This window comes from Vanessa atalanta, chromosome 11 (genome assembly GCF_905147765.1).
Source record: "Vanessa atalanta chromosome 11, ilVanAtal1.2, whole genome shotgun sequence".
Classification (NCBI taxonomy): domain Eukaryota; kingdom Metazoa; phylum Arthropoda; class Insecta; order Lepidoptera; family Nymphalidae; genus Vanessa; species Vanessa atalanta.
The window spans coordinates 8,363,772-8,382,897 of NC_061881.1; the positions used below are offsets into that span (position 1 = coordinate 8,363,772).

The 19,126-nt window shown below is 31.2% G+C and overlaps 1 protein-coding gene across 2 annotated transcripts in view; it reads left to right on the forward strand.

The window, feature by feature from the left end:
- The window catches only part of LOC125067209 (suppressor of lurcher protein 1-like), a 74,299-nt gene that overhangs the window by 30,830 nt on the left and 24,343 nt on the right, over nucleotides 1–19,126 (forward strand). For both annotated transcript variants that reach the window (XM_047675666.1, XM_047675665.1), the window contains exon 4: nucleotides 4,088–4,265. In XM_047675666.1, the coding sequence (XP_047531622.1) occupies nucleotides 4,088–4,265 (178 nt within the window). The remainder of the gene's footprint in view (nucleotides 1–4,087; nucleotides 4,266–19,126) is intronic.

The window sequence follows — 19,126 nt, forward strand, 5'->3', positions numbered from 1 at the left end:
TTTCCAAACTACTTTGATATCTCATTATTTCGCTTATTTTTATTACTGACTTTTTTATAGTTTTTCGTCAAAGTTTCGTTAATCAATTTAGAATTAAGACTAAGACTATTTCTAGAAGATTATTTCAAATAATTATATTTTCCTGTAAATACATATTTATATATTTTTTATTTTGGCTTTTATTTGTGCCGAGATTGCACAGATTATTTCGCCAATGTCACGTGCGATGTAAATACATTAATCATCGATCAAAATTTATGACATTTTTATTTATTTTTATACTACCCTCCCTATTATATCCCCACTATAGCATTATATAAGCCCCTTTTCATGCAACACCATATCATAGATTATTCTATTTTTTTTAAGGCATTGGTTGGCGGACTAGCATATGGGCCTGATGGTAAGTGGTCACCACCGCCCATAGACAAAGGCACTGTAAGAAATATTAACCACTCCTTACATCACCTATGCGCCACCAACCTTGGGAACTAAGATGTTATGTCCCTTGTGCCTGTGATTCTACCGCCATACATAAATATTGCTATTTGTATTCCAGCTTAAATGTGACTTAGGCAGAGTATTCAAATCAAATCAAATCAAAATATTCTTTATTGAAGTGGGCTTTTTCACGCACTTTTGAATCGTCATTTAACAAACTATTTAAAGTAAAGCTACAATCGGCAAGAAACTCAGTAGTAACTCTTTTTCAACATATAAAAATACAGTCATGTTAATTAAATACAATTATATATGTATGTTATGTCTCCTGCCTGGAAGTCAACAAGCATTAACTCCACGTTTTTTTCTCATCAATATAAACTTGTATTTACAGACTAGCCGCACGAGGGTCATAACATCTTAGTACCCACAATAATTAGTGTGCATAATCTTACATTGGTGGTGTATTGAATAATTGATATAGTACGACAAAACTTAGATGTAGACTCAGCAAAAATCTGATTACATCAGAATTAAGTGACTTTGAAATAATCCATCTTTATTTATTTGTTATGCGAAAATAATCTTTAAGCAAACGTAATAATTTGTAATGTCTTATAAACAAATATATTCGCCAAATTGACGATTGATTATTTTTTTTTAATTGTTGATACTACATTTAAATTGTGTCGTATATATTATCTTAAATTTCCTTTTGCCTATTTTTTAACATTACTTATGTCAATAGCCTATTGGTTTGCAGCTCTACCTTTGTACATTAAATAAATAAAAAAAAAGTTTTAAGAAAACACAATGAATAGTTTCCGGTTTAATTTATATCCTCGATATCGATATAGTATTTTTAAATATACAGTAAAAAGTATATTAACACCTATAAGTGTATATATTTCTTACTTTACATCAACTCGACTGCTAAAACTTGTTCATCTAAAAGGGGCGACCGAATTATCGACCATTAATAATAATAATCGTAATTTAGGCATTGAAGCTCACCACGCTATACATTAATAATTTACAAGAAACAATGAAAGGAAACGAGGGCAGATAAAATTGAAATATTTCAAAGATATCGCCCGAACCAAGTTTGGTTCTAACAAATCGTTTAGCAACCCTTAACGGAACGGTAGTCATAGTGAAAGTGGAATTAGATTAATATATTTATAATATGTATAAGATAACTTTATAAAAACAATATATAAATAATTTACTCGATGACAATTATAATCTCCTTTTTGTTGTTGAGTTGATATCTATATAATAGAGTGATAGAGCTTGATAGTAAGTGGTCAAAACTTTATTTCTTACATCGCCAATGCCACCAACATTGGTTGGTATTGGTATTGGTATTTACACTAGTTAAGTCACCCTTCAAATCGAAACACAACAATACTGAATACTGCTGTTTGGCGGTAGAATATCTGATGAGTGGGTGGTACCTAACGAGCCAAGATAGCCCAGTGGTTAGAACGTGTGCATCTTAACCGATAATTTCGGATTCCAACCCAGACAAGCACCACTGAATTTTCATGGGCTTAATTTGTGTTTATAATTCAACTCGTGCTCGGCGGTGAAGGAAAACATCGTGAGAAAACCTGCATGTGTCTGATTTCAACGAAATTCTGCCACATGTGTATTCCACCAACCCGCATTGGAGCAGCGTGGTGGAACATGCTCTAAATCTTCTCCTCAAAGGGAGAGGAGGCCTTAGCCCAGCAGTGGGAAGATTACTGCTAATGGGTGGCTAACCTACCCAGACGGGCTTGGTAACGATTAAAAATTGGACATTAAAGTAATTTGGCTTATTGAGTTAATATTAAATAATCATTTAATTTCATTTAAATCTCCTTTTTAAATTGTATGTTAAGTTATTTCATAGTATTTATATTTATGATTAAAACATACTTTGGAGAATCAAGTTAGAATAATTTCAAAGCCCCAGAAAGGTCAGAAGGTCATAGTCCAGAAGTTCAACATTTAATACAAATTATAATGATCTTATTAAACCGGTTCACAATACGCTTTCGTCCATGTAAAGTGTGCTATGTAAAAGATTTTACCGCCGTTTTGTGTTAAGTTTGATTTATATATACTGCCGAGACGGCCCAATGGTCAGGACGCATGCAGCATAAATGATAATCACGGGTTCGAATCAATGTTTCAAATTATTATTTTTTATTTAAGTAACGTGAAATTTCGCCAATACGTATAAAACTGATGATACTAAATTGGGCTTGAATATATTTACAATTAATTTAGAAATAACCTCTCGGGAAATAATAATGATTTTAGTTTTACATCAGGTCTAGTTGAAGTCAACATTAACATATTCAACGAAACGTAATTTTGATATTCAGAAAAAAATACGCGTTTATTTATGTAAATATATTTTACAACCCACATTCTATAGAGGCAAATTTTATTCGCAGTATACTTCGATGATATCTGTTTGAGTAGATATTCCAAACACATAACAGAAAATGAGGATCACAATATGACCCCAATTCACATTCGAGGCTCGGTGAAATGCCTTTGACACGAAAAAAACATTTTATGGTGATATCAAATAGCATCCCATTCAAGCAAGTTATCTTCCAATTTCGCTTTAAAAAATTCCTTGTTGAAATTTTCATTTCACGGCACGGTAGATTACCCAAGGAACTGACATAGTCGCAAAAGATTTTTACATAAAATATTCATCAGGACGAAGCCGTGTCCCGCTCGCCGCCCTCCCTATATTTTTCTGACATTTTATTTGTTCAAAGTGTTAATATTATGATTATTATACCTATTATGTTTTGCATTTGCTACGGTTGTATTTGATTGTCCCATTTCAATTACTGTCATTATGCGTGCCGATGCGACCTACGTTCGTTGGTTTTACTTAAAAATTGTATGGACGTCATTTGTTTAATATAAAATGTTATTACTCGTGAAACGTGGAATGGTCGTTGTATATTGCTCTATATTATTTTAATGAAAATGGTTACATTTCATTTTATAGATCAAAATACTACTTTCCTTTTATGTTTATCAACGGGCGTTATTTATAATAATATGCATTTCTTATTTTGGCATACTATCTGTTGGTACAAAATTAGTATATTACATATATTTATAAGAAACGTAGCTATACACATGATTTGATTTTTAAAATCTTTTTGTAATATAGATTTTGTCGAGAATATACTGTTTTAGATATATGTATATAATAATAATAATATATATTCAATAATCAATGTAGTTATAGATTTCCCATTTTAATTGCATAATGTAATACATGTATAATATTGATTTGATAACCATTGAATCTTAAATATTTAATGTTCTTAAGAAAGTGTTCTTTAATATTAATAGTCATATAAAGTATAGTTATAATAAAAACTTTTTTTCTTAGTAGATAATCTTAACGATCCTACTGTGAAAAGTGTGTACAAATTATACCGCTTTTACGCGAATAAAGGACTCATCAAGTTGGGGTTCTCCATTCAAATTTAATTTCATTTACTTCACATAAACTTGTTTTTTAAATTTAGAATTAATTATATTCCCCTTTTCATAACTTTATTTGTGAAAGAGGATTTACTTAGGATGTATAATATTTACCTAATCCTTATTTTATTATCAGGTTGCTCGTGTGTTCGCTTCACATCAACCCATGGCAAGGAAAGAGGAACGTTCAGCAGTCCTGATTATCCTCGTCCATATCCACGAGGCCTCTGTCTCCTATACACATTCCACGCGGAACCACATCAGATTGTTGAACTTGTGTTCACCGATTTTGACATTTACAAGGAACATTTGGAGTAAGTTTTTTTTTTATCTTTACTACTAATGGAATTAGTAACGAAACCTGTTCAGTTGTTTTCCATTTCATTTAGAATACTGGTACGAAATATTCAATTTACTAATAACAATAAAACTGTTTTATTTAAAAAAAGTAATGAAACAAAAGAAAACACACACACATCGAACACGATCAATCGAACGAATTTAATCTCAAATATACCGAACCGAATATAGAATAACAAATTAGGTCTAATTGCTTATTATTATCATGAATTAATATGTGTATGTGTATGTGTGTGTGTGTTGATGTCAACACACACAAATAACATTCATGAACTATTAAATCAAAAAATATTTGATAACAAGTACGACGATTTTACGAAACTATTATTACTAATTAAACATTAAGATATATGTATATCTTTTGCTAATCTATCTTTTCATATAGTCACATATATGTTACATTATAATTGCGTCTACTTATATAAAAAAATGTTCTTTAGTGGATATATAATAATAAGTAATTAGACGTAATTTTTTATTCTATTTTGAGCTCGGTATATTTGAGAATAAATTCGTTCGATTTTCTTTTATAACCAGCGTCTTAAAGATAGGCCAGTATAAATCAAAACCCCATTATATCGCCAGCTCGGGTAACCAGTTATTAAGTACCAATAAATAAATATGAGTATGGTTATAATGGGTATTACAATTTATTAATTTGATTCGTATCTAACTATGTATTTGGTATTTGTTTATGTGTGTGTTTAGTCGTTGCTAAACCGATATTATTACATGTGTAAGTGTTAAGATAGCTGAGTTTCTTTCGTTAATTCACTAGTTCTGATCGAAGGATGGAAGTTTCGATAAAATATTACTCTAGATGTCCGAACAATCATAATATTTTTCTAAAACGAATTCGTATTACGTTAATCATCATTATTATTTGTATTAAATTATAAATAATATGTTTTATTATAAATTTATTATTAAAACAAATACTTATATTATTACTAATGGTAGAGTAAGTAGAGAAGTTGGTAAAAATACATTTCTCTGCGTTGGTCATACAAATCATATTCTATGCTTGACTTATCTTCTGGTTAGATCGGATTGACCCAGAGGATTCAAATTTCAATTAGATCAAATAGTGCACCTTTGCTTAAGGATACACTTGTGCACTAAGCAAACGTGTATTCTAGTATAGTGCATTGATTTTCAAATAATAAGTCACTATTTATAGATTTTAAAAAATTTATGAGCGGTTTTGTTTTCTCTTCAAACTTTATATAAAATCTGTATGCCTTGATGTGTGTTGATATTTAGACATAATTTTAGGTTAATAAGATAAAAAACTTAGCTTATTTTAATGTCTTAAAACTTATATGGTAATTAAATTATATTTAAAACCATCAGATAAACAGTTAATTTTTTTTCTAGAAAAATAATATTAAATATTCCTATAGACTTAAAAATTTCATAAAACTCGTCTCAGTAGATTTAATTTTAAAGCGCTTTAATACCACGTCCAGCCGTTCGAAAGTGCAACAGCAACTTTTTTCTCAAACAAACATCCACGCGGGCGAAGCAGCCGTTATAAATATATAACTTAATTTTTTCATTTCCGTGTCAAACCAACTATGTCCTAATTGAATGACTTGGTTATCCTTTATTTATTTATGAAACAGGTAGGCAGCTCACTTATGGTAAGTGTTCACCATCGCTCATAAACATGGCACCGTAAGAAATATCCTAAACGTATACTATCGTAACCTTTTCTTAAGCCTGTAGTTACGCTCAGTCACTCTTCAAACCAAAATACAACAATACAGATTTTTGCTATCTGGCGGCCGTTTATATGATGAGTGCCACAAAGCCCTAACACTAAGCCTTTATAGCCAAAATTTGATTTACGAAGTGACTTTTACATTTAAAATATTATTTTATTTGAGGCTAAATAATATTTAATATAAAATTTTCCTCTTATACGTCGTAGAATATAAATCACAATGATAAAGAGCATGACAAGATAAGAACTGAAACGATCTCATTAATAGACGAGGCTTTTGTCTCTCTTGGGACTTAAATCCTATCTTATTAAGATATTACAATAAAACAGTTCGTACAGACTTATCGGCCTACAACGGAGCCAAAAGAGAGCATTTAACCTTCATGTACGTACTCGTATATTTATGCCTAACAGCCTCATTGGTTTAGTAGCTAGCTTATAATGCAGGGCTGGGACAGTAAAAAGTAATTAGGGTGTTTCTGTGAAGAAATTGTCAGTCCGGAGTTTGGAAATTAGCAGTGTTTACTCTCCCACGATTCGGAAAGCACGATAAGCCGTTGATTCTGCGGTTGTACTTCCTCTGATCGTTTTCGATTATCGTCTTTTCACTTGAACTCATTCCAATCGTTTATAATCGTTCTAGAGCGAGGAAGTAAAGAGCTTACCTTAGTTAATACACATATTAAATTTTTAAAAGTTCGCAATTTGAGATTGAAATAGCTGGATAATCTTCGAATTCATCTATTGATATATTCAAAGAAACTTTTTGTGCATACCAAGACGAATAAATATATCCATATAAAATTTATGGGATTGGACTATTGTGTTGTATAGACAATGCACAAATAGGACTCTGTGCAAGCCCTTCTGGGGAGTTACCACTAACTCATCATAATCTTATTCTACAGCAACTTAGTACAATAGTTAATTATTGTTTTAGACTTGAGCTATACTAAGAACGAAATATTTTAGTTCCTAAGGTTGGCACTTTGGCGATGTGAGCAATGGTTATTTTTGTAACAGTAATGTTGTCAGTCAACCTACTTTTTCAACTTTCGAATTCGAAGTATTTTATATAAGAAACTGTAAATATGAAAAATCATCGTAGCACGAAACCAAATAACCGATGAATGGTACTGAAACCGGTAAAACGCTCTGTTTACAATTTCAGCACATTTCGTACCCATAAAGCAGACGATGTAAATGGTTGGAGGCAGCTATTGTGAACGCAATAAACTTCATTTGATCATAAAATCTGCCTTCGACGTGTAAAACTGTGTACAGATAAGCTGAATAAACGTGACTGAATAGAAACGCAAACAGAACGCTGTGTTTTAGAATTATATAAACTGAACGTCTGGAATGAGAGCGCATTAACCTTTTATTGTTCAACAGCGTGCGATGCAATTTAACGATACAAATACAAGTGTAGACTGTTATTTAAAAAAACTTTTTTCTAAGGATCTTGCGCGTTTTTTTATTTAAATTGGATATACGGGACTTTTTTATGATATACGTACGCGAACGGGCAAATGGTGTCAGTGGTAAGTGGTCACTACCACTCATAGATATTAGCGCGGTAAGAAATATTCCTTACATAGCCAATGCTCTACCAATCTTATCTAATCTATTATCTATTATTAATCTTACACTGACTCGCTCACTCAAACCGGAACACAATAAACAATATTTCTATTTCGCAGTTAAATATTTGATAAGTGATTGGTACCTACCCAGACAGGCTAGCACAAATCCCTGCCACCCAGTAAATATATAGGCATTTTAATTATTACCCAACGAATAAATTACGTGATAAGTTATAAATATAAAATGAATTACATATTTTATCTAAACCTCAAAAAGCAAAGTCAATTATCCCTCTGAGTTTCTATCCAGCTTTAAGATCTGAGACATTTAATTTCCGAATCTGTTTTATATTTTATTAGCAACTGAAAAGAAGCGCCGTATTTCTATATCGAATAATAATTTTGCCTTTAAAGGTTTATATAAAACAATCTCTAAATTACGGTGAAAAAAAAAATGTAAATAAAACGATACTAAAAATTGCAATATTAGGTCAGGTTATATAGTATGAATTTTAATTCCATAGCTCAGAGAGAAATGTCGGGAATTAGAAAATATTTATTATTGTAATCGCGAATTGTGACTAAATGGAACACGAAACAGTACATTATCGTTATTTCGACCATAATTTCAACTAATGATTTGCCAGCTAACTATTAATTATTTAAGCCTATAAAGTACCTAAGTGATCTAGTGAGTGAGAGATAGACAAACAAACTATTCGTTTTCATTTTATAGCTGATAAGCTGACCAGTTCTCTTAAACAATTCTTAATCTCTCTTTGCTTTTGTATAAAATTAATTATTAATTTTTAAAGCCATATCGACAGGACAGAAAGATTTTATGCATCTTGGTTATTTTTGCGTTGACAATGGCAGTCTGATGGAATCTCAAGTGGGCCTGATGGGATACATTAAATAATAATAGCAGGTCGACCGGCAAATACGAATGTAATCGGAAAAGCAGAGCATGTATATGATAAAATTAATTGTTTCAATTAACCTTTTATACACTGATTTTCACCTGCGGGATTTTAAAATAGTATTCAGCAAGTCTCTGAGGTAACATTCGATGGACCCACCACAAAGACCTATCGGAAAAGTAAAGACACTTCAGACAATTTATTTATGCAATGAATCTTCATCATGGAACTCTTATTTTTTTACTAGTTAGGACAGTGTATGCCATGTGAAAAAAAGTGGTAGTTCATTTATTCCATGCCTATATTATATTATATATCATGTAACATTATATAGACCGAAAGAAGAGAGCCGAGATGGCCCAGAGGTTAGAACGCGTGCATCTTAAACGATGATTTCGGGTTCCAACCCAGGCAAGCAACACTGAATTTTCATGTGCTCAATTTGTGTTTATAATTAATCTCGTGCTTGGCGGTGCAGGAAAACATCGTGGGGAAACCTACATGTGTCTAAATTCTAAAACGACATTCTACCAACCCGCATTAGTGGAAGTGGTGGTGGAAGCAGTGTGGTAGAATATGCTCCAAAAACCTTCTCCTCAAAGGGAGAGAGACCAGCAGTGGGAATATTATAGACCACGACTTCTTCATTGACTCAAAGTTGGGCTTTGTTGAATAGAGTTCCTTGGTTTTACTAAGCTTCGTGAAATTCTGGATACCTCAGCTGGTGTGGATGGTATTTGGTTAGCTTGTCCATAATCTTATCATCTCTCGTACGAATCGCAATTTTGATATTATAATCTAGAACCTACATAGTGCTTGCCATTTTTACATCATCATCATCAGCTCATCTTCGCTATTGTCAGTATAAAATACGAAGTTATTCGTATTCGTATGACGAGATATTGCAACCACTACATGGGAAACGATATCGTGCAGGTGTAGCTTTCCTGCCACATCTGAAGAGAATAAAGTCTCTAAATCGACTTTATTTTCGACTATTCATTAAACTAGTTCAATGAGTGTTATACTAAGCAGTAGATTGTTTTTATTTTTAATCAGACGAGTTAGTTAAGTAAAATAAGGTTCGTGTTACGTGCCACAGCCGTAACGCGACGCAACACGAACGGGTGCTACTTATGCGCTACTCGTGTTAAAGATAGTAGCAAATTCCACGCCAGATAACGCTTGTCCTTAAGTTGATAGTCTTTAGACACATTCAGACTACGGATGTTTATATTCTACCACTAGAACATAATATATGAGCGGGCTAAAAACCTAAGCTATGATAAGGTTACTTTAAACATAGTAACAAACTATTGAATCACTTAAAAAATAATATACTTATTTTTCAGTAAAACGTATTCTAATAATATTTGGTCCAGTAAAATTCGAGATTAGTAAAGTAATATGAAATCGTTAATCATAATTATATTCATTATTTCAATATAATTATGACTGTGATTGTGTTTTGCCTTTCCAGTAAAGAGAGATGAGCTTGATATCTTTCATTTCAGGAATACAGCCGATTTAAGGAATTCTATGTTACGATTGCTATATTATAAATGAAAGCATTAGCATTAGCATTAGAGGCTAAAGGCCTCCTCTCCCTTTGAGGAGAAGGTTTGGAGCATATTCCACCGCGCTGCTCCAAAGCGGGTTGGCGGAATACACATGTGGCAGAATTTCGTTGAAATTAGACACATGCAGGTTTCCTCACGATGTTTTCCTTCACCGCCGAGCACGAGATGAATTATAAACACAAATTAAACACAGGAAATTTCAGTGGTGCCTGCCTGGGCTTGAACCCGAAATCATCGGTTAAGATGCACGCGTTCTAACCACTGGGCCATCTCGGCTCACTAAATGAAAGGTCAAATATATTGCATTTCTTGAATGTATAATTTCCTGAATGTTTGTTTTCTTGATAACATCAAGAAAACAAACATTCAGGAGAAACTTCAAATTGTGCTAATGATTATAATGTATTTTATTTTTAAATTAACTTGCACTTCATCAACAATGCGACAGTTTACGAGCCGCCTACAAATGGTGCAGGTTCGGTGATTTTGTAGCAATTGCACAAGCTAAGTTCAATTGAAGGGGCAAACACGAACATTAGTATGTTAAAAGGGGTTTTACCACTACAGTAAAAAAAAGCACTTCAAAATAAAAAATAAACTTATTTATTTACAAAAATACTTAAATTTATTACAGTGATAGTTTTGTTTTCATACCTGTGTATATGAATGTCTTTTCCTTCTTTAATTCTGTAAAATATAAAACTGAATTCGCCGTTAAATTAGCTCAGACATTTAGCTCTAAAAAAACTTTTCTTAAAGTACATAACTTTTATTATATTCCATAGAGCTATCGTTCATCTACAAGCGCTGCGTGCAACTAGGTTAGACTTTAATATACTGACAAAAAGTCTAACAAAAGCCAGACAGGCCGGACACGTAAATATTTGCCCGGACACGACCGTAAAGTGTCGTACATTCGAGCGTTTTCTCGAGCGTTTGCACGCGGACTCTAGAATATATGCACGTAATACTGCATGGCGAATATTGTACAAAAACCCTTCCCGATATGCATATTAAGATATTCGCTTCTACACCCATCATCATTATTAGTAAGACTTTTATAAGTAAAGTATTTAGTGGATGATAAGCTTTTTTTGATTGGACATTAACGATTACTATCACGAGTACCTACTTTTTCCTTTTTAAATAAATGGAAACAGCAATACACCTAGAAACCTTGTCAAAAAAAATAGTATTATCTATTTTCTACATAAAATCGATACTTTGCTACTTATTCGATAATCTTAAATTGCCAAAATACCGAAAATGCCAATACCAACGAAGCGGCCGCCAGCCAGTTTCGAAATTGTCGCGTCGGTCTAAACTACTGTGAACAAACTCTAACTTACACTTCACTTAGTCGCACAGTGTGTTCGACCCCCAATATTGCGTTTCAATGCATTAAAGTAAAAATAGCCTCGCAAAGAAAATTCCAGGCTTGTTTCTGCCATCTAACAATTCCCCGCACATATTGCCCATAAAGACTTCGGAGTTTGTGTAAAAGAGAAATCACGTCTACTCGTAGTACGTAATCATTTTTTTAGCACCGTTTATAGCGTATATTTTATTTAAATACACGTGCAATACAATTTTTATCATTTATTTTCAAATTGGTATTCATTTTTCCGCTATTATTATTATTATTATTTTTATATCTGTGAATAGTACGATTTCAAAGTTTTAGTTTTTTTTGATTTATTATGTTTTAATGATAAGAGTTTAACATCGATACGACATCGACATTATGATGTCTACATAAATAAAAATACTATATTGAATACATATTTTAATTACCAATAAACACAAAAACCAAAGTACTGAGATAAACAAGATAATTTGTTTTTACACTTAATTTCCTATACAAACATACCTTTCAAAGCTCCTCCGCTTTCCTCACGGGATCTTGCGAACAGATTTCTCATGAATATTATAACTGATATGAAATATTTAAACGTAACCGAAACATGTATGTACCTACTCTTAGTATAACGTAATTCCTTCATATAATATCCATTGGGACTTTCTATAATATTGACTATAATTTTAAGCTATGACGAAATTACTATATGTTTTAAATATAATGTATTTTAAGCTATTAAGCCGATTAACAAAAGCCAACGCGATGCGATAAAGCATACGTACAAACAAGTGCAGCAACCACATCAAAGATATTGGAATTGCTTTTATGCTTACAGTATAATGAACTAGCAAACACAGTCACTTAACGGAAAAGCATTATATCTCTTTCTCTTTCTCTATTTTTGTTAATGTTTTATTCAGGCGGGATTTTTAATGTCAATTTTATTTCTTGTCGTCCTATTTATTTAATTCTGTCTATTATTTAATACAGAATATAACTCGTTCCAATCGGGTGACCCAAGCTACCTACTTTTTTTAATTAATTTATTATACGTATAAGGATAAAAAGTGATGCAAAAATATATCAAAAGCAAAGTAAGGATAGAAAACACACTTATTCCTTAATTAAACAAATAAGGCACTTACTTCATGAGATACTTTGCTATTGCAAAGTTGCAAGCATTATGTAGTCTTGCTTTTAAAAAATAGCATTCTTAATTTTAGTAACATCTTTTATACGCCTATCCATTAACGGTTAAGTGTGAATTATGGTGAATGATTTGTTAAGTACCTAACGAGACCTTCCATGTATTCTAAATTGAATTTAATTTAAATATTTTCAGGAATAAATATGTTACAATAAGGAATAAATAATGACAGACAGTAAATATCCAAGTACTGTTCAATGATTTATCAACTTATATATAAGGTACAAACTGGTCTATACTAATGTGATATTACATCTGATACATGGGTCACTCACGATGTTTTCCTATATCGACATGAATTGAATTACAAACATGAACATATTGAACACATAGAAACAACCCCGGGGTGAAACCTGCAGTCATAGGTTAAGATTGTTCTTGTCATTACGAAGACGCACTATTGCCATTTAGTTCAGACATTTGCGTTTCGCGTAACCTATTTTTATTTATATATTAAAAATACGGTAACAAAGCTGTAAAAAATACGTAAAAATAAAATGCTTCTGTTTATCGTTTTACGAAATCGTTTCTTTGAAATACGTCCCATATATCATCGCGTTGCGGTGACATTCTAGGACTAATCGAGCGGAACTAACAAACGGTAGAATATACAAAAGGTGTACCATTTCTATTCAATTTATTTATACTTAATAAAAATAAACAACAGGTTACATTTGTATTTTTCTATGTATTCTTTATTCTACCTTATAAAATGCAATATTTTGTTTGCAATCATGTGTGTTCTGATCTATTGTGCGTATTAATTTAGACTTTATTTTGTACTTGCCAATATGATTATTACACATATATAATAAAATATTATAAATAAATATTGGACAACATCACATACATTACTCTGATCCCAATGTAAGTAGCTAAAGCACATTTTATTTAAGAACAAGATATATACTGGACAAGTCTGTGCCCAAACACAGATGCAAAGTCCAATCCTCGCTGTCGATCCGATAGGAAGACATTAAAACTGCGGAGAGATATCAGACTCAAGGTCAAAGGTTATACGTCACGTGCTTTGAGGGACACGAGATAATTAAAATAGAATATTATTAGAAGGATAACTACACAGCAGTATTTTGAGTGTAAAACGTAGATTTAAGTACAAAAGTATTAGTATTATTTCTGGAAATTCCAGTACCCGAAGCTGAAATCACGCACTAAAATACAAAAATGTATTTAATTCTAGTTGTGTTAGTTAGCTGTTATCGCTTTTATGCAGAAATGTTTAAGCAACTTTTATGCACAGTATTTTTTATCTTCGAGTATAAATAGATTTATACCATAACGTCACAGAGAAAATGATAAATTCCTCGGAGATAAATTTTAAGAAAAACTTATTACTCACTGTAAAAATTCTCGCTACATAAGAGGAAAAAAAGTTTCTTTCGAATCGCCTAATTCAGCTTAATTTTTCTTAGCAGTTAACAAAAAATACAAAACGCAGTTGTCCTAATTGGACTACGACGTTTTAAATAGCAGCGAAACGTTAAAACCACTTTGTTTTTTTTATTCGCCTTGTTTTAAAAATGGTGACGACTTCGTAACGACACAAAATAAAACATTTTAGACAGTTTAAGTCCACTAATGCCATCGTAAATTTCATCGCAATAAAAAACCGAAGGTAGTTTTTGCGTTTTGAAAACCACCAACTACAAAGTTTATGAAAGTGAAATAAATTTTGTAAACATATTATTGGTAGTCTACCTTTTTTTAAACGACTTCAAATAATGAGTTTATCAATTTAATTATCAAATCGAATTATCAATTATTTTTTTTTTGATAATAAATTAAGTGATAGAAGTATATATAAAAGTAAAGTTTCATGTTTCTAAGTTAAAAAATGACGGATTTCGATACAAACGTTTTCACCCACTTATGGGTAGAATTTCCCTTTCTTTCTTCTTTACGATCCCATTCTCAAAATTTCTTGGCCCTAACCTTAATAGTTTACGCCCGGCGATCATGAATCAGTCAGTTAGGACATGTTTTTTTATATGTATAAATAGTTAGATAGTCGCGTATTACATTCGGATATTTCACGTTCGGGTTCTACGGTGAGTTTCGAGTTTTCTTCTTATTTAATACCTCTACAGAGGTGATTGGAAACAGTGATCAAAATTTCACTCTGTAAAATAAAATATATTTATAAATACACATATGTTAAGTTAAATGTTGCTTTTTAAGAAGAAACAAAATACTTAATATCGTCTCAAAACGTCGAATGTAAGGTAATGTATAGAACAGTGAATAGTGAATATTGCCTTTAACACTAACGTTAAACCGATTTCGAGATCTTTTATATTAAATTCGTTCAAAAATATTTATAATATTACTACATCTTTAATATAATATAATAAATAAATAAGAGGAATATGAAATATACAAAGATTGAAGCAATGATTTAATTTAGGTAATTATGGTCGCCATGCTATGATATGTTTATAATTTTAGTGAGACTATCTACTTGATTGGTGGATCTCCACTAAACACATCTGTTTTGATATCGTCTGTTATAACGCTGTCTCGCCTAATCTTCGCACACATTTAATATTACCTGAGGCCGCTTTGTAATAATGCTTGACGTAACAAGTGAGTTGAGTTACCTACTTGAAATTGGATGGCATCAAAATGCGTAGTCGAGCAAATTAATGTATATAATTTAATGTCGCAAAGATTAATGCTATAATTTTATTTGAAGACTTTCTTTTGATAAATGTCAATGTTTACAGTAGGATTTAATTAATAAGATAAAGTTGGCTTTGTAAAGTTATCTTTTGTGATTATAGACTGTTTGATGTAAGTAATATAATAAAATTAAAAGTTAGTTGGTTTGTTCGTTACGTCTTAACTACCTACTACTAACTGATCATCATGATATTTTATATACGAACACGCAAACCCCCCCCCCCCCCCTTTTACATTGGCGATGCAGTCTGAAATTAGTCTATAATATAAAGTTAATTACTTTGGAAAATGTTGAGTAACCCATTAATAAATGTTAACCGCAGTATATTGATTATTTGGTCGCAACCACCGTAAATGTAATTGCCGAAGGGAACCAAAAAGCAATATTTTGGCGTGACCTGTTAAAACTTTAATGTGAATCTCTAGCTTAAAACGTGTTATGTATGTTTTTTTTATATTTTATTATGAAATGTAGAAAGAAACAGTATATTGTAGATTATATTGGAATATTTTATCGTATTGTCAAAATTTAGCCGTAATAGAACGAAATTAAGTCAGCGTTAGTATGAAATATATTTGAAGGGTTAGAGTGAAAGGTGAAGCGTAAAAAAGGCGTTGACATAAATACCGGTGTAGGGCGAGAAGCCAAGAAAATAAGCCAATGAATATTAAGGCTTATTTACATTACCATATTAAAATTATCGACACGTTGATCATATATAACGTACATTTAATTTTAGCCATAAATCTAAATTAAGTACGAAATGAAAAAATCGTAAGTAATAAATCGAAACAAATCAAATCAATTTTATTCAAGTAAACTAGTAAACAAGTCGATATTAAAATACTACCACCGTTTTGGAAAGCAGCCTCCAGCGAGAAGAACCGGCAAGAAACTCGCATAGTTGCTCTTTTCAAATAAACAAATTTACAATGCTGTTTTTTTACAAAAAAATGTATCCTGTGATAGAACCCGAGCCTAAATCCGGGCGTTTTTTTTCATATAATAATAAGATTTATTTATTAATTTAGTCTTAATATGACTAATAATTATTATTACAGTATAAAATTTACGAGTATGTTTTCTATTACACTACCAGGTTGCTACGTGTTGGTTGTTTTAATCTTAAATATGGGTCAAGTTCTCGGCGTTAGAAAATAGAAATTTTACATTAAAAATTTATGCTTTTAATTTTCGAAAATATAATAGTTTATGTAAGTTTATGCATACGTTTTGCATTACCTTTCTTTTATTATAAATTGATTGTCATTTATTTATTCCTAAGATTATTATTTTTCACTAAATAAATTTTATATCATCGATAAGATAATCATTTATATAATAAAGATATCATATGTAATAATATTATAACTTATAACAAATTTAATTAAAATTAAAATGAGGACATTAATTTATAATTTCCTTTTAAACTTAGTTTAACATAAACTGGCTTTATTAGTAACATTCACGGAACGGATAGAATTTCAAGCATTTAAAAGGTAAAGTGTTTCTGAAAAACATTTTTCCTATCTCATTGGAAAATGAATGGGAACAATAAATCCTTGGCGTGACAGATATAGATGACAGTGTAATTACGCGATCCACCAGGCATTCTAATTGAAACTAAGCTCCGGTGGATATAACGATATTTTTGCTGACCACGATTTAACTTAATTAGCATTCATCGAGTGCCTTCAGTTTTTTTCCGTTTTACGATCATTTTATTGCATTATGTATATATTATGTATTATATATTTTAATGGAACAAACAATTGTATTGTAATTATATTTGTTGATAGTAGCAAAAAGTATCCTGTAAATGTCCTTTACTAGATACAAGCCTCCGAATTCTAAATTCAAATTTATTTTCTTAGCATAGAAGCATTACACTATTTTGATTTTTAATATTCTTCTTTCGGTTCGAAAAGAAACACTCCCGACATGAGAAGAACTGTCGAAAGTTTAGTAATGAAAAATTCAGCATACTCTCTTCTCCGTACGTCTTGTCAAGATTTAAAGAAATCAAGATATTAATTGTTGCTTCTTAATAACATGTGTTATGTAATGTTCTCATATACGGATAAATATTAATGATTTTGTGAGAAAACATTAATATAATGAACAAACATAAACTAATTACTCCTTTTAAATGACTGCATAGAGATACTCTTTTCACTTGTGGGGCAATGTATACGGTTTTACGAATGGAATACTAGAAAGCCTTCAAAATGCATTTGATACCAAATAAAAAAAAAATAATGAACTCCTTTGAAATTAAAGATTTGATTTTGGAGCTTAATCCACCACGCTGCTACAATATAAGTTGATGGATACGCACGTGAATGTTTTTTATCTAACGCCTGCGGATTTTCTCACGATCTTTTCCTTCAAAGATTAATTATAAACACAAATTAGACGACTGAAAACTCATTGATTCTTGCTCGACTTTAATATCTCAGTCTTCGGTTTATATAAAAGTGTTCTAGCAACCGGACCACCTCGTAGCGTAACAAAGTAAACTCTATGGTCAAATATATAAAATAATATCAAATATAATTCAACGATAATATGAAGAGTATTCAAAAGTTTTTGGCATCTCTGTCTAAATGAATTTCCAAAACGATGTACCACTTCGAAAAATATTTCATTCAGATAATACGTCCCTGTCATACTTCTATTCTACATACAGGCCACGTGATAAGAATATCAATGTATAAAACTTGACGTCGATGCTTTTGATAAATATATTTTAGGAACTTTAAATATAAACGAAAACACGTTAAATTTAGTCTACAAAACAGACACGTCGACAGTTTGATTAGAGTATACAGGACTGTCTAATCAACACAACTTCCGAATAGAGCAATCAAAAATTCGGCTTTTATAAAAAATGCATAAAAACATCGATATTGTTGAATACGAATAGCAGCATTCAAATTGGTAGAGATTACAAATCGAGAACTAAAAAAAATTGCGTGTATCTCTAATGAACGTGTTTTGGTGCAATTTCGTATCTATGTACAATGTACGTAATATGTAAGCACGATGCATGTGAGAAGGTTTCATACGATCTCGCTAGCACTAAAGGGCATTATAATACAATTATATTAATCATAAAAATTCATAATACTTTAATAAAGCATAGTCGATGTTTACATATTATTGACAAGACGATTTAAGAGAAATTCACGAATTCACGCAGTCCAAATTGAAAATCTTATGAAACTGCGAAGCGAACGTCCTACTTAAGAATCTTATATAAGAATATTACATATTAAAAACCTTTTCCGCGTGACGCTGCACCTTCTAGCATAAGCCTTATATATTGGATTAATAATTATTTCAGTTAGTCAGTAAAACCATCAATCACCTCATATATTAGTACTGATTATTGATTTTAATTTACAAAAAACTAAATATAAAAAAAAAATGTTTACTCCAGTGTTAATATCAATATTTTTATTTACGACGACTAATAAAATTATTGGTTATGAAATACCTACGAGTAGTATAAAGAATAAAGGTTGGAAAATGAGCTTCAAATAAGACTGGAGTTGGAAAAATGAATTACATAATCTTATATTTACAAAAACTTTTATAATTTAAATATCGTTTATATGTATTGGTTATTTCGCAAATTAATATAGCAAAGGATATCTGTATTCAGTAAAGCAGATAACTAGGTAACATTATACAAGACAAGACTAATTGATGGTACATTAATGTACACTAATT